We start from the raw sequence: 17311 nt of genomic DNA, 5'->3' as shown, positions 1-17311 counted from the left end.
CAGAAATTTGGAGTGTGATTAAAATCGTGAGCGTGATTTTGTTTTCGTGAGTGTGACTCTTTACACTCGCACTACACTCAAAAAAAGTGAACTCTCTATTTCACTAAAGCCAGTTTAGCTTTATTTTAGTTCATGGAATTATTATGTTTGGAGAAAGTTTCCATTACTCTAATAACCCGAGGAAAAAAAACATACTCAAATTCGTGTCATCCAATTTCTTCAAATTTCTTTAAATTTTTAAATTTTTTTTGAAGATGGAAATTGAAGGTGTCTCTAGTATAAGGACAAAGATGTGGTTGGGATAGGGAATCTCAAAATTTGGTACAATACTTATTTCATACATTGGTACAATACTTATTTCAGCGTTGAATAAGGGAAAAAGCGTTTATTTAAAATATCAAATTAAATTTCTTTTTCAAGTTCAATTAGTAAAAATTTAGGAAAAATATTCAGTTAGGGCTTCACGCTTAACACCTGCCCACCTTGATACAGCAACAAGTCCAAGTCCTTGTCCACCTTCTTGCCTTGAAGTTTTTTTGGGGTTGGGATTACAAATTTCTATAAATATTTAAATTTTTCTAAAATTAATTTGAAATATTTCGAACAATCGATTTTATATTTTCTGATTTGAGATTTTATCAAAATGTAGATCTAAATACAAAGGCCCGTCCGACTTTACACTTTCCTAGGATTTTTATTTTTTAATAAAATTGTGTTAGATTTAAGTTTTAAGTACATAGATTTTGTAGAAACAAACAAAACAAAACCTTTATATAGCTCGCAACAAAATTTCTATAGAAATTTTTGAGAAATAGTTTGCAATTCGCATAGCAAGGCTATTTGTTAAGGATTTTTCAATTTCCATACATTTAAAGATAGATTGATTTTAAGAAAGTGTGCGTTTTTTTAATATGTTTTTTAAATATGTTTTAGTTAGTTTTATCATTTCAAGCAAATACCTGTAATGAATTATTATCTATCAACATATAGTCCGCATGGGCTCGGTTTGATTAAATATAGATGAATAATAATATGAATAAATAAATTTATAATAATACTAAGAAAAAATGAAATTGTAAAATGTTTCTTAGTATTATTATGGTATTAAAACATAGAACCATACTCCAAATACTTGCATATTTACTTAGGTTTTGTTAATGCGGCAATATCAACAGATTGTACAATAGATTGTTTTGTTTATATCTAAGTTAAAATTTAATTTTAAGAAATAAATTTATAATAATACAATACACTTACGAAGTGAGAAATGAAAAAAACCAAATTCACCTTTCTCTTGTACGCCAAATTTTGGCGTACAGAAAGGTGATTTTAAATTTTCACCACCAAATACTCTTTTACTAGTAACGAGTACTCAAAAAATTATATTATTAACGAGTACTTGTAATCAAATACTCGTTACTTTCCCAACACTATTTTATGTTTATGACAATATTCACGCTGGGAGTGTCAATTTTTTATTATAATAATTTTTGGAATATTTACATAAGCAAACGAAGGTTGAATTTTAAGGAAATCCAAGTTCTAACAGCGCTAAACCATTACATTATGGCTACGAAATCCAAACGTTGAAAAGTACATATTTGTAACATCCCCATTATCAAGTGTTGTTTGTGCCAAGAGAAAAAAATTAAATAAATTTAAAAAAAGTACGCTGGAAAGATTACTCATATTTAACAAAATCAAAACACTGAGTAAGGGTTAAGGTTTGGAGAAGTAAGCCATTCGTCCTGCCCTCTTCTGTTGGGCGTTGCTGTCTATTGACTGAAGCAGGAAAAGGATACATTGCGGTTCGATATACATATAAAACATATATGTGTATATATTTATTCAAAAAGTGAGTCAACATTTTTTTATCATATATAATATAAGAATATTGAATATTCACATTATAGTCCAAAATATAAAGTTCGAATGATGGCTCCAGTATTATATAGGAAATAAACTATATCGACATTGAGTTATACTTAGTGTAGCACCATCGTATTGTTATTAGGTTGTATACTTAAAATAATTAGACGTAAACTCCTCTACTGAAAAGCAGTTAATTCTTGATAATCTTATGTAATTATTTTGTCGAAATGAAGTTTATCTCTTCATTATCAACATGGTTGATAATTTTGCTCTTTATCGTTATTCTCTTCTTGTATTGTAATTCCGTTGTATTATACCTAGAGATTTCATGCAAGCGTTATCAACATCAGAAAAACATTGATATATGGTAATCTTATGTGATTCACTGACTTTAGTTTTCTCAACATTATATTATTCATTTTTATTTCCTGTTGGCATTAATCATTCCCTTATTTGAGTAATGAAGTCTTGGCTGATATATCATATATATATATGCTTATATAGTGGTCTTTGGGTGGACTCATTTCCCCTTTGACTAAATATAAAACGCTTCACTTCATTTTATTTAACAATACTGGGGGCTAATCACGGCATTCGATATCGAGAACTTTTGATCGAAATCTAAATTTTTCGGATCACGGGAGTCGATATCGAGTTTTTTTGATCGACAATTTTTTCGATTGGTAAATTGCAATCGTAAAAAATTTTTCACTTGTTTTTTACATTGTTTTTGCCATATAGGAATAGTAAAATATATTAGTTTTAGTTCGAATTATTGGTAATTTGTAGTAAATTTACATATAATGAACATATTTTGAATATTTAGGACTAATGCAACTCCAATAAAAGTTAAACAAAAATTGGTCATATTCGAGTTCGGGAGCGAGCATCCTAGCTTGGCAAAGAACCATATATAAAGTGCACATGCTAGATCGATATCCAAGAGATTGTGATCAACCAATTACCGTACCATTCCGTGACAACATAACGCTTCTGGACCACCTTGTAAGAATAGTGAATGATGAAGGATTCCACTGGCAACAAGTTTTAAGAATGCAGACAATTGTAAAGCGATATAATTTTCGTTGACGTGCCACCAAAAATAATTTTCCATTTGAACGCCTCCTTCGTCAGCCGAAATCGTCCATTGAGCCTCCAAAGGTGACTTTCTAACAGTGCACACCATTTCAAACAAATGTACTTACACCAATAACAATGCGCACTTTTATTCCTTATTTGTCGCCGATTTATTTTATATTTATCTCATCCTCCAATTAGGAAGGAATTCGGAGGAATGTAAAAAGAGATATGGGTCCATAAGATATAATGCAATACAATTTACTTTTTACTTTGAAATCTTCATTCTATTTTGTGCCGCTAACTTAATTTTGTCATTTCATTTTGTTCTGCTTCGTTTTTTGCTGTTGGCAATGCCAGAAAAATTGCATCAAATTTCGATCGAATGCCGTGATCCAAACTTTTAATCGTATCGACAATTTTTTCGATACGATTATGAATTCGATATCGAATACCGTGATTAGCCCCTGTATTCCTTCGTGGCCTATAAATCGTATTGCTCTTAAAAATAGTAATACACTAATAGTAATTATAAAATTAGCAATACTAATCATTAAAACGTAAACCTAACTTCCTCACTTTGGCCAAAGTTCCATAGTAAAACTAATATTAATAAACCACAGCTGAGAGCAAATTCTTGAACTGATTCTCAAGATCGCTTACTGCTACAGTAAGATTGTTCGAAACCATTGCAGTAGTAACAATAAAGCCCCTTTGAAAAAGGACACAATTTATACGAGGTATAATTATCTGTGGATTTCTTACCGATCTGCAAAAAACAAATCTTTGAATAAGTTCATGTAACAAACTATTTTCAACCTATGGAGAAACATTAATCTTCGTGACAAAACGTAAGATTCAAATGAACAACCGAACAAATCAATTACCTATATGCCATATGTTCAAAAATACGCAACCCAAAAACATAACGCACTGCCCTGTTCAGAATCAGAGCCATCTTATGCCTATTATATTGAAACGTACATCAGCAAATCCAGGGCCACTGTACGTTCGACACGCTCAGTCAAGTATATACCACAATTATATAACTTTCTTAGTCCCAAAGGCACCCTCACTGAGTGGGAGGATATATGTTGTCAAAAATCCAAATTCACATCATCACACATTCTGATTTGCGGATATGTTATAATGCGCTACTCCGCCTGAAACATAATCGCCGTAGTCTTATTTGCATTAATAATCAAATTATTATCAATGATTACTATTCAATAAATTCGTGTCTTATCTTTAATTATATGCTCCATAACTTTAGAAAGAGCAGGAAGTATACTTATTGGACAAAGGTTCTTACATTCATATGATCTACCCTTTTTCGGAACTGGCACCACTCGTGCAAATTTCCAACCCACCGGATATATAGACGTGGTTATGATCGTATTGAAAAGATGAAGACTATACAGGAATATATGGAAATATTATCTTAAAAAATCTAATAGGAATACCGTCAGTACCAACAGCATCAATCATCGTATATTCCCGAAGGAAAATCCAGACCGATCATCAAGTTCTTCAAGGGTATCACCATTGGAAGTACTATTCAAAACAAAACAAATTATTCACAGCATCCACATCTATACCCTCTGAGCCCGCAATCTGTATTCAAAATATTCCAAATCTTTTCTTGACCAGCTCCAGTAAACAAATTATTATACAGCAGTCCTTGTCGGGCAAGCGCCACGTTAACATCGTATTTTGCTGATAGCAGAGTTTTGAATTTTGCAATTTTAGTGAATAACCGTTATCGCGTTTTTCCCACATTGTTTTGGGAATTATTATTGATATCTGACATTTAATTGTCTGATTTAAGTGTCTTATTACGATAATTTAGAAGAGGGATTAATTAGAAATGAACGGGGATGATTCCCCGTATAGGAACAGGTTTAAGGACCTGGACCTTGAGGGGCGTATCAGAAAGGTTAAGAACAAACGTAAGCGTCTAGAGGAAGCAGAAGTAATAATTAACAATATCGAAATTGATAATAAACACCTCCCACGTTTCCTTGTAGCTACTGCCCTGCCAGAAAAACCTGAATTTCCACAGAATATTTGGATATTACCGAAATGTGTAATGCAGATCTAATGATTAAGGCTAAGGATTTGGCGACTGCGCAAACATTTTTAAAAGCGAAGTATATTGATATTGTGTCAGTTAAAATAACGCTTCACAGCAGCCTTAATTCCACTTTGGGTAGAATTTTTTCGCGTAAAATTATAAAAAATGTCACCAGAGGAACAAAGCAAAGGTGTACTTGATTCGAAAAAAAAAATCCTAACGTTACTGATTTTCGGTATGTAATGAAAAGAGATGGGGATAATTTTGTCCCAACTGGATCAGCCATAGTAACTTTCAACTGTTTCACTAAACCCGAAAAAGTTAAAGTTGGTTGGGAAAGTTGCGTCGTTGATAGAACTACTCATCTATTACATCTTTCTGGTTATAAAATATATCACCACAACAAGGACTATCAATATGCCAAAGCTGGAATTATGTTTCTCGTTCGCAATAATGTCAAGGTCAATAAACATTTTGTATCTACTGGAGATCTACTTTTTCAAACCATTACAATTTAAGGGAATGTAAAATTCTATTTGACGAATGTGTATCAGGAATGCGATATCAAACTTTCAATGAATCTCATATCTGCTATACATGGTTTCGGTAATGAACACCATTTGATATTGTGGGACTCCTTACGGTGCTTTATGGGAAGATTTTGCCAATAATATCGGTTTTGTATTTATGAACGATGGATCCCCAACTCTTAAGTACAAGAGGTACTTTTACATCTATAGATGTGACAATGAGAAGCCCTGACATTATCCCCTATTTGTCCTGGTCGACACTAGACTTGGCATAAAGGACATATTTAATTTTTATCAGGATAATGATCCGAAACATACGGCCGGAATTGTTAAAAAATGACTTGTATCATTGCCCCAAAGTAATCAAAACTCCTCCACAATCGCCAGATTTGAATATCATAGAACATTTATGGCAAAAATTGGAAATTGAAATACGAAAACATGATATTTCAAACAAACGAGACAAAAAAAGCTCTCCTGGAAGAGTGGGATCGAATAAGTCCAAAATATACAAAAAAACTTGTGGAATCTATTCCAGATCGCCTTAAATCAGTCATTCGTCAAAAGGGATACCCAACCAAATATTAAAACCCTGTTCACTTTCCGTTCCCTCATGAATGGAAGTTTGCACTTTCAACGCCCATACAAAAAACCAGGAAAACCTCCAAATAAAACTGATGTATATCGCCCAATCTCATTAATACCAGTGTTGTCAAAAGTTTTAGAAAAGGTTTTAGCTGCACGATTTTGGAAGTATTATAGAAACAGGTTTCAATTATACATCATGTTTTTTGCCAAAACATGGGGTTCACACATTATGCCATGAACTAGAGTCCAAACCTAGACAACACAAGAAAAAGAAGACATAGTGTTGTTCTTTCAGACGATATAGAAAAGGCCTTCGATCGAGTTGTGTCCAGTTCAGTAATTGTTGATTTAAAAATATGGGGTGTATGTACATCGATAATTAAATTCATATTTTCATTTATTTCCAACCGGAAAATCATTGTAAGGATTGATGGTTACCTATCCCAAAAGCACCCTTTAGACAATGGAGTTCCGCAAGGATCACCATTGTCGGTAGTTCTATTCACGATTTATGTGAACTCACTGGCCAAATCAATCGAACACACTTCTGGAGCTGTTATAACCGAAAACAAATGCGAATTTCTTCATGTGTGTAGACGAAGGTCATGTAATGTAACATCTATTCGACTGGCTAACTCAACGTTTCCTCTCAAATGTAAAATAAGAATACTTTTTCAAAAGCAATGATATGGAATGATCAAATTATGTATCTGGAGGAACGCTTAAACAAGATTAATAATCTTTTAAAACTAATTTGTTCAGAGAAACAATGTCCCCACATTGATATTGCCATCGGCATTTGTGCATCACTGGTTAATGGTTTAATACAACATGGCATAACCATTTATGGCTGAACGAGTAAACATAATGTTAATAACATAAATACTTCACTTCACAACTGCTATAGAACAGCATCTGGATTAAAAGCTACTCCAATTTAATCATTGGAACGTGAATGTGGGATGAGGAACTTTGGAACAATTCTACTAGATAGATCTCTAGCACTCGTAGCAAGGGCATTTACGGATACAGGGGAAGGCCTGCATGAGTTGTTTTGGAAGATATCTGAAAACAAATCAGCGAAGGTTTTATGCGCTATACATCACATTTTACTCAAAATAACAGAAAGGGGCTTGCCGATTCCAGCTGGGCCATTATACAATGATAGCTACAACAACATGGTTGATATCGACATAGAATTAGCTACTTACAACAAGTCAAACATTAATGTGGAGTTCCTTAAACAGCTGGAAAAGATACCCTATCTCCTGACTTTTCACCGACGAATCCCATCATATTGTCCTCAAACATGGTATGCTTCCAACTTTTTCTGAAATTTTTTGTGCGGAGCTGGCAGCAATTGATAGGGCAGTGAGATATACTGGGGAGAACAAATCAAGTGCATCTATATTTACAGATATTTTAAGCGTAGTTAATGCTTACCTACACAATAAAAATGAGATTTATAATTCCATTGTGAAATGTAAGTTTGCTGATATAACTGGAAAAGAGGCGATAAAGTTACCAATGGTATTCGAAGTTCAATGTTTTCCTCAACTAATGGTGACAGCCTACACTTCATCTAAAAAAATGGAAAATGTCATCAAATGGACTAATTCAAAAACTTTTTTGAGTTCGCATTGCTCAAATTATCACAGACCAAGATACAATCACAAATATACCAGAAACGAATGCATACAGCTAGCATGATTAAGGGTTCGAAAGTCGTTATCTAATACAAAGCACTACTACGATGACTCAGAGCCTTTGCAATGCTCCACTTGCTATTGTAACATGGATGTAAAGCATCTTCTTGCTGAATGTCCCATATCATGTTTAGAAGAACCATTAGCCGTTATTTGAGATTGTTCGTTATCAGACCATCTTCGCCGTACACATCAAGCTCTGATTGCATATGCAATTTTTGATATTTATAACAAAATTTATGTACAATTTTTTTATTATTTCTTTAAGATCTTTTTCTTCATAATATTCTAGATCGAATACCGTAAAATATATTTTACACTTGAGTCGTATTACCATTTTACTTTTTCTACTTTTGCTCGTTTATGGTCTACTCTACCCTGCGCTTTTCTGTTTTTTGTATTTTATAGATTTAATTTGTAAAATATATTTTCAATAAATATATAAATAAATTATTATAGTGAAGTTTACGATATTTCCTTATGAGTGATTTCAATTTGTCCCTATGTCTGCCATAATTATTCCTATTTAATGGACAAGGATCATTTCACCATTGGAAGTACTATTCAAAACAAAACAAATTATTAACAGCATACACATCTATACCCTCTCTATTCAATATATTCCATATCTTTCCTTGATCAGCTCCAGTAAACAAATTTGTCCCTCTGTCTGCCATAATTATTCTTATTTAATGGGCAAGGATCATTGCGAAACTCCATATACGACTGGTTTCTAAGCCGCTGAACCTAAATTTTGATTTTTTGTCCCGTCAATATCTATTTTGTCTGCTCAATTCACCAAGAGTATTTTCCCAGATATGGACGATCGAATATTGAGGTTATATATAGTCGATATATGGTGACGATATATCTCAAATACTGTACATGAGACAACTGAATTTAAGAATCTTATTTTCGTACCCAGTATATGTTTGTATGTTTTCAGTTTACTATGTTATATCTATTACTTCAGGATATACTGAGTGTTTTATACGACTGTTGAGTTATCTCTTATAGCTCAATTTTTCGACGATGTAAAACTACGAATGATTGGCATTCTTATATATAAAATAATTTATGGTGTTTGCCATTTTTTCCGCCACTTTTTAAGAAAAAATTGTGTTCTGGAATCCGTTCCACAAATTTGAATTTTGCTTAGCCGAAACACAAACAACGAATTTAACACATGAATCTTCACATCCTTTTTCACACCCTTTCAATATACATATTCTGTATATGAACGATAAATGGAAGATATGCTTAGATTAACGCATGATGCGATAAAGAAAGGACCTGAAAATTTTACTTCATTAATGTCCCTAACCAGAAAAAAAGCCAATCAGTGAAGTATTGTGAAAATTATCCCAATGCGTGGGAAGTGAATTGTGCTACGGAGAAAGTCCCAAACCGATAATTGGCCTGAAAATTTTACTTCATTAATGTCCCTAACCAGAAAAAAGCCAATCCGTGAAGTGGTATTGTGAAAATTATCCCAATGCGTGGGAAGTGAATTGTGCTACGGAGAAAGTCCCAAACTGTCCAAACGTCCAAGGCCGAATTACGACAATTGAAGAGATTCACATTAAAATCGCCTATTGTTAGACGCACATGTCTCACAATAACATCACCAAGTTGCTGCTGTACAGATTCCCAATTTCCATGTGGAAGATATACTACTCCCACAAGTACTGAAATTTGCCCACAAAATATATCCACAAACAATGATTCGCATGTACCGTATGTAGCCGTCTGAAAAACTTTCCTTAACATAATACCACGTGCAATCAAAAGGTATTGTTTTTGTTCGTGAGTACAAACTCAACCAAAACTGAAAAGTATTGCGGTGCTTCCTAAAACATAGAAAAAAATCAGTAAAAATTCAATGCAAACGTTTGTTTATTCATTAAGTCATTACAATAAGAAAAAAATCAAGTGTTATTATTTTTTTGCATTATTTGTTCAATTTATATATTTCCAAATAAGAATAGGTTTGGTTATGTCCCATCGTTATGATCGTTTCGCTTAGCAAACGTTGTTTCGTTCACTAACGATATGGGTATAAAACGTTTGCATGTTTTATTCTCATTTCGTTACCAAACGAAACAACTTGGCACCGCAAATAATTACATGTTAAGCTCAATTACAAAGGACCTCCTTTTTATAGCCGAATCCGGCGTTCCACATTGCAGTGAACCACTTAGAGAAGTTTTGAAACCCTCAGAAATGTCACCAGCATTACAGAGGTGGGATAATCCACCGCTAAAAAACTTTTTGGTGTTCGGTCGAAGCAGGAATCGAACCCACGAACTTGTGTATGCAAGGCGGGCATGCTAACCATTGCACCACGGTGGCTCCCTACCGCATACTAAAAAACGGTTCCAAAACAAAACCCACACCAAAAAACGGTTCCAAAAAAACCGTTGTGAAGCACACAACATGGATGGGAGCATTATCTTGTTGGAAAGTCCAAACTCATATGAAAAATCTATTAAATTGTTCCCCAATAAATCGACATATACCTCTGCGTTCATTTTAGTGGGGACAAAACATCCCAGTCAGAAAAAAACCATCGGAAAAGCGTTGATACACGGTGGGAAAAAGCGTTGTTACAACCCCAAAATGATAACATCATTCCACGGTGTATCGATTGTATTTAACAACGTTTTCAAAGCGTCATGAAAACAATATTTTATACGCTTTTCCGATGGTTTAACGAACGTTTTGACAACCCCAAAATGATAACATCGTTATACGGTGTATCGATGGTTTTTACAATCATTAAAAAGCACTGAAAAACAAAATTTCATACGTCTTTCCAATTGTTTCTAGAAGATTTTGTCAAAATTTTATTTCTATAGAAAATTTTGCCAAAATGTTATTTCTATAGAAAATATTGTCAAAATGTTATTTCTGCCCGCCTTGCATACACAGGGTCTTGGGTTCCAAACCAGATTCGACCAAACACCAAAATGTTTTGTTTTTTCAGCGTTGGATAATCCCAACTCGGTAATGCTGGTGACATTTCTGAGTGTTTCAAAACTTCTCTAAGTGGTTTCACTGCAATGTGTAACGCCGTTCGGACTCCGCTATAAAAAGGAGGTCCCTTGTCGTTGAGCCTAACATAGAATTGAGCAGCACTCAGTGATAAGAGAGAAGTTCCCCACTGTGGTAACACAATGGACTGAATACACAGAAAAAAATATCACCATCATATTTCCAATTAAAAAGTTAATTGAAGTTGAAAATGTTTTCAATTAATAAATTAATTGATACAATTAACTTTTTAATCATAGTAGAAACATTAAGTTAATTAAGTCAATGATTGAAAATTTTAAAATTTTTAATTAAAAAAATAATTGATACAATTAACTTTTTAATCAAATTCGGAAGACTAATTCAGTTAAAAAAGTGCTGATTTTTTTTTAAATTTTTAATTAAAAATGTATTTCAAACAATCAATTGTTAATCCAAATAAAAACTCTAAGTCAATTCAGAAAGTAATTAAAAATAGTTACCTTTTTTAATTAATAAATTAACTGAGTTTTGCAATCAACATCAATTAAATTTTTAATTGAATCAATTAAAAAATTAATTGAAATTTGCTGAAAAAATCAATTTTTTAATCAAGAATTTGTTCTATGCCCAATTAAAACTGTGATTGATACTATCATTTTCGTGATTGAAGACATTTCAATTAAAAAATTAATTGGATCAATTAATTTGGTGATTGAATCAGAAAAAAAATTTTTTGTGTGTAGTCTAAGTGAGCCTGATACATCGGGCTGCCACCTAAGATAACCTAACCTAGAATTAGATTGAATCGATTTTGCAATGTCCGTCTCCCTGTCTCACACTGGTGTATTTGGAACACGGTTGCCACAATTGGTAGAATTCTAGCAAAAATGGTAAATTTTTGACTGCTTGATAGACTTGTAGGATGTTCAATGTTTTGGTAGATTTTGCAAAATATTCCTCTCCAACTAAGAAGGGTTTTAGACGATGCAATAATTGCATGCAATAATTGCACGCAATTCTTGTTTGTAGGCAAACGGGGTAGAGAAGCAAAGGGGGTAGAAAAAATTTCATGTTTTCCGTTCCTCTTGCAATTTTTTGACATTTCTGAAACTTGAAATTTCAAGCGATTGCATGAAAAATTTCAACGTATAAATGCTGAAGTTTTTAAGAAGCAACTTTAAAAGAGAATACAAAAAATTGCACGCAACCAATTGCATCGTCTAAAACCTCTCTAAGAGGTAATTTATAAATAGAAATAAAATTTTCCATAGAAATAAAATGTTGACAAAATTGTCTATAGAAATAAAATCTTGACAAAATTTTCTATAGAAATAAAATTTGGACAAAATTTTCTATAGAGATAGGATTTTGACAAAATTTTTGTGAAAAAAAGTAGTTATGTCTAACAAAATTTCTTCAATTAGTCGATAAATAAGTACTTATATTTGGGTTTTGCCGTGATGTCAGCGTTTAGTTTAGTTAAAACTTTCTACAATTGCCTCATTTGTAAAATTAACCAAAATTGTTGTTCCTAGTTGTTTCACTGTTAATGTACATATTCACTTTATATGATAAAGGAACATTATCCTATTATAAATCAATTCATATCAACAATAATACATCCATTACTCATTAAAAACCATTGGACATTGATGGAACATGCATTTTCAACGACAATTTTATGGAAAATTTACTATTTAAAAACCGTCAATTAATTTGTTTAGCAAGCGTTGTTTCAACGTTGGCTTCCAACGCTGTTACAACGCTCAATATTTATAACCATCGTAAATTTCTGACTGGGATATTCTAGATTTTCCTCGTGCTCCTAAAGCTGCCCATACCATAAGAGATCCATCCCTGTGGGTGCGTTTATAGCAAGTTTGACGAGGGTGCCGAGATTCTCGCCAATGTTTGTGACGCATCAGGACCATCCAAATTGAATTTCTTTTCGTCGCAAAATATAAATGTTTCGAACTCTTCGTCCCAAAACTTGTATTTTTCTGTAAAAGAAATACGAGCATTTTTATGGTGTTAACCGCGGTTTAGGAATTTTATTTTCGTATTTTAGTACTATATCGTGCTTGATAATTTGCTGAATTCGTTGTCTAGTGACATTCAGACCCAATTCTACTTTTATTCTCTGCAGCTCATATTTTCATTGGCAGAAAGTTGGCGAATATGTCGCTTTGTCCTTGGAATGCACCCACTGCGTTTAGCACAACCATAGTTTGTGGGATTTTTTAAAAAAATTGCTAATCGTATTGCGGTGTCGATTTGTCACTGATGCAATTTCTCAATTTTTTTTTGCCAGCTAGGTCCATTCCGATAATTTTTTCTCGTTCTTCCTCTGAAAGTTCACTTCCTCGAGGCATTTTTCACTAAGGATTAAAAATTTGCACTAAATTTCTTCGGAATACATAAAAAGAACATAAATGTAACTTACCCACAATCTATATTTATTATTCACAACGAAACTGTAATGAGCCTGTGCATTCTTTAGTGAAAAAAATGCAATTGATGTACATTGCACATATAACTATTTTCTATTGAACTTCTAACTTTCATTACAAATTTCATATAACGGTACATCGAATTGGTGTCTAGCGACAAAATCGCTAATGATAATCATAGCATAGAGTCACCTAAACATCGTTAAAAAGAAAAATTTTAAGTACCGTTATTTTCGTCCAAAAGAGAAATGAAACAATTTTTGCACATATATTTATTTTACAGAGGTATGTTGTCTTTGTTGTAAGTAAAGAGGGTGGAGAATAACGACGGTGGGTGGAAACAGCTTTCTCTCATTGAGAATGATCTTATTTTGTATAAAAGGCTTGTGATACTTTACAATATTAGTCAGTCTGTTGTGCGCTTAGTAGGAGTAAAAAGTCAGTGCAGTTACTTTCTTACTTTTGTCCCAGAGAAGTGTTAGTCTTAGCAACGAGGCACGTACTCTGTGTCGGTTTCTAAGTGACTTACATATGGGCCTACCGGGTTTACACCAAATAATATTGTAAAATCGCATCAACCAATAATTAAACAATACAATTATTTGTTTTTAATCGATGAAAGAAAACTTCTAGGCGTATTTGGACGGAAGCGTGACCGTCATTGATACATCTGCTACATTCATTTACCCATTTTTCAACTGACTTATATATACTTTGAAACAAATAAACTAACATCTTATGCTAAAAAATTAATATAAGTTATTTTTCAATTATTCAAAAAAATATTTATTCTAAAGAATTGTTTGAATTCGCTACTAACGATTTGGAAAGGATACGGCAACTACACGATATCAAACTTTATTCAACTTTATTCTTTTTCTGTGTGTATATTCTAATATTTTGTTTTATTTTTTTATTTTAGGCAAAAGCGATCACGTCGTCAATATATGGAGATCGTGTGTTGTTCATGATTTGAAGAAACGGCCGAGAGACAATATATTATAAAATCGTTAGATCCGATACGTTCGTGTATGTCAGAATATTGTCCGGCACTGTTTTGAAGACATGAATTCGAATACAAAACATTTATTACACTGTACTTTACTTATCGTAGTTATTATCGCATTCGAGATTTTTTCGGGCGGTATCAAGATCGATGAGAATTCTTTCACTGTCTTAGATCCCTGGGCTGAATATGGTCAAATAGCTACTGTTTTGCTGTATTTACTGAGGTTTTTAACGCTACTTACACTACCGCAAGTACTATTTAATTTCTGCGGGCTAGTTTTTTACAATGCTTTTCCCGAAAAAGTCGTGCTTAAAGGAAGTCCTTTGTTGGCACCTTTTATATGCATACGTGTGGTAACAAGAGGGGACTTTCCGGAGTTAGTAAAGACAAATGTTTTACGAAACATGAATACATGCTTGGACACCGGCTTGGAGAATTTTCTCGTTGAAGTAGTCACTGACAAAGCCGTTCATTTGGCATCCCATCGACGTATTCGAGAGATTGTTGTTCCAAAAGAGTATAAAACTCGAACAGGAGCTTTGTTTAAGTCAAGAGCATTGCAGTATTGCCTAGAAGATAATATAAATGTATTAAATGATAATGATTGGATAGTACATTTGGATGAAGAGACGTTACTAACGGAAAATTCCGTACGAGGTATTATAAATTTCGTCCTAGACGGAAAACACCCCTTTGGACAGGGCCTTATTACATATGCCAACGAAAATGTTGTAAATTGGTTAACTACTCTGGCGGATAGTTTCCGAGTTTCAGATGATATGGGAAAATTGCGTTTACAATTCAAGTTGTTCCACAAACCCTTATTCAGCTGGAAAGGAAGTTATGTTGTGACACAGGTGAGTTTATATCCTTATTTTGAACTACTGTTGGAATTCTCAATAAATCTATATTTTCTCAAACCCAGGTTGGTGCGGAACGACAAGTGTCATTTGACAATGGTATTGACGGATCTGTTGCTGAAGATTGCTTCTTTGCCATGCGTGCTTTTGCCCAAGGATTCACTTTTAATTTTATTGAAGGCGAAATGTACGAGAAATCTCCTTTTACCCTATTGGATTTCTTACAACAACGTAAACGTTGGCTTCAGGGAATATTATTAGTGGTACATTCAAAAATGATTCCTCTGCGACACAAATTGCTGTTGGGAATAAGTGTTTACTCGTGGGTAACCATGCCTTTGTCCACTTCAAATATTGTTTTCGCTGGTTTATATCCGATACCCTGTCCCAATATAGTAGATTTCGTTTGTGCCTTCATAGCTGCAGTCAATATCTACATGTATGTGTTTGGCGTCATAAAATCATTTTCGTTATACCGTTTCGGACTTGTGAAATTTTTGGCATGTGTTTTGGGAGCTGTTTGTACAATACCAGTTAATGTGGTGATTGAAAATGTTGCAGTTATATGGGGTTTAATAGGTAAAAAACATAAATTTTATGTAGTTCAAAAAGACATACGTGCTCTAGATTCCGTCGTTGTAGCATAATGACAGGCTTAGTTATTTCAAGCTATCCATTTTGGTAATTTTTGTGATATGGTCTAAAATTATTGCTTAACTTTGCAAAGGTTTGGAAAAACAATCCAAATATTATAATTATATTATAATAGCTATCTTGAACAAATCAAGAATCATTGAACCAAAAAGTGATGCAGTTTGGAAGATATTCTTCTGCTATCACAAATATTTTAAATTTATCACTGAACAAACATTCACGCACATGCACATACAACACACAAGGTCATATGTTCACCTCCCTCCTTAAAAAAGGATCACATCCATATATTGTATCGTATATTTTTATGTTATTGTACACTATTTAGTTTTAAGTTGATTTCTTTAGGTATTTATTATTAATGTTCTCATCCCATTAATTCCTTTCGCGTTTAATGGCTTTGTACATTGTAACATAGGTGTATTAAAATAAATTATGTCCTCACCTATTGATGGTTTAAGTTAAAAAATATATATTGCATACTATTTGTCCTTGTCGTATTCGTACTTGCGTCTATTACTCTAAAATGCTGCATTCATTCGAAAATGCAACATTCGGAAGAAATGTGTTCTGTTTCTTGCTGTAACAGGGATATTTGATATACAAAATTCGAACTATTACAAAGACGAATACACGAATGTTTAAGTACTTACATGAAAACAACCTATTATTTGTACACACAAGCCCAGACCAAATAACATTGTATAAAAAGGGTAACAATTCATGATTGCACGTCTTTGAAAATTTTTTATGCGTAATAATTATATTAAGCGAACGACAAAAAAGAGATAAATTAGCATATTTAAATCTATACTTTTAAATCTAATTTCACGGAAAATTCGTATACTTCATAAGTCATATCCCTAATATCGCAGAATACCGAAAGACAAGTTGGGCATTGTGATGAACTTGGTTCTTAATGACAAATTCTTACCTATTGGACTGTGCAATCCAAATGTATAAAATAACTTATGAGTGTTAGTTTGTATATTTACGATATAGATATTATTTTTCGATGTTCGATAGCCGAATTACCCTATTATTAATGCAATAAGTCGAACTATGGAAAAAACAGTATTTGAAATTAAATTTCTGGAAAAAGAAATAAACGATAAAAAAATATCTTAACGAAATCACAAATAAATTATTTATCGCTTTATCGATATAATGTCAAAGTAATTCAAAATAATAAAGACAATTACAAAAGATTCAATGAGTTAATTTTTTTTATTTATAAACCTACTTTTCTAAAATAATGAATTAAAAAGATAAGCAATTCTTCACAGTCGATGACTTTTTGTGAGTTTGGTGTATTTATTTTTAAGTATTTAAATATATAATCGCGAAATTTAATGGATTCCCTTTGTTTGATAACACAGGGGAACAGTGGTTCTGTTGATTAAGAACTGAATATCGTTTTTAAGGTTATTTGGGACCATTAGCGTAGCTAGACAATTTTCCAAAAAATTAATAGAA

At 32.9% G+C, this 17311-nt stretch overlaps 1 protein-coding gene across 1 annotated transcript; it reads left to right on the top strand.

The window, feature by feature from the left end:
* The first annotated feature begins 1438 nt into the window (after positions 1-1438).
* Positions 1439-17048, top strand: egh (beta-1,4-mannosyltransferase egh). The gene is made up of 3 exons (XM_075298450.1): positions 1439-1855; positions 14235-15178; positions 15247-17048. The coding sequence occupies exons 2-3, from the start codon at positions 14378-14380 to the stop codon at positions 15826-15828; spliced, it is 1383 nt and encodes a 460-aa protein (XP_075154565.1). The 5' UTR covers positions 1439-1855; positions 14235-14377; the 3' UTR covers positions 15829-17048.
* The last annotated feature ends 263 nt before the right edge of the window (positions 17049-17311 follow it).

This window comes from Haematobia irritans, chromosome 3 (assembly GCF_050003625.1).
Source record: "Haematobia irritans isolate KBUSLIRL chromosome 3, ASM5000362v1, whole genome shotgun sequence".
In the NCBI taxonomy this organism is placed as follows: Eukaryota; Metazoa; Arthropoda; class Insecta; order Diptera; family Muscidae; genus Haematobia; species Haematobia irritans.
Note: the sequence above shows the minus strand (reverse complement) of the source record. Positions and strands in the feature narration are given on the sequence as shown.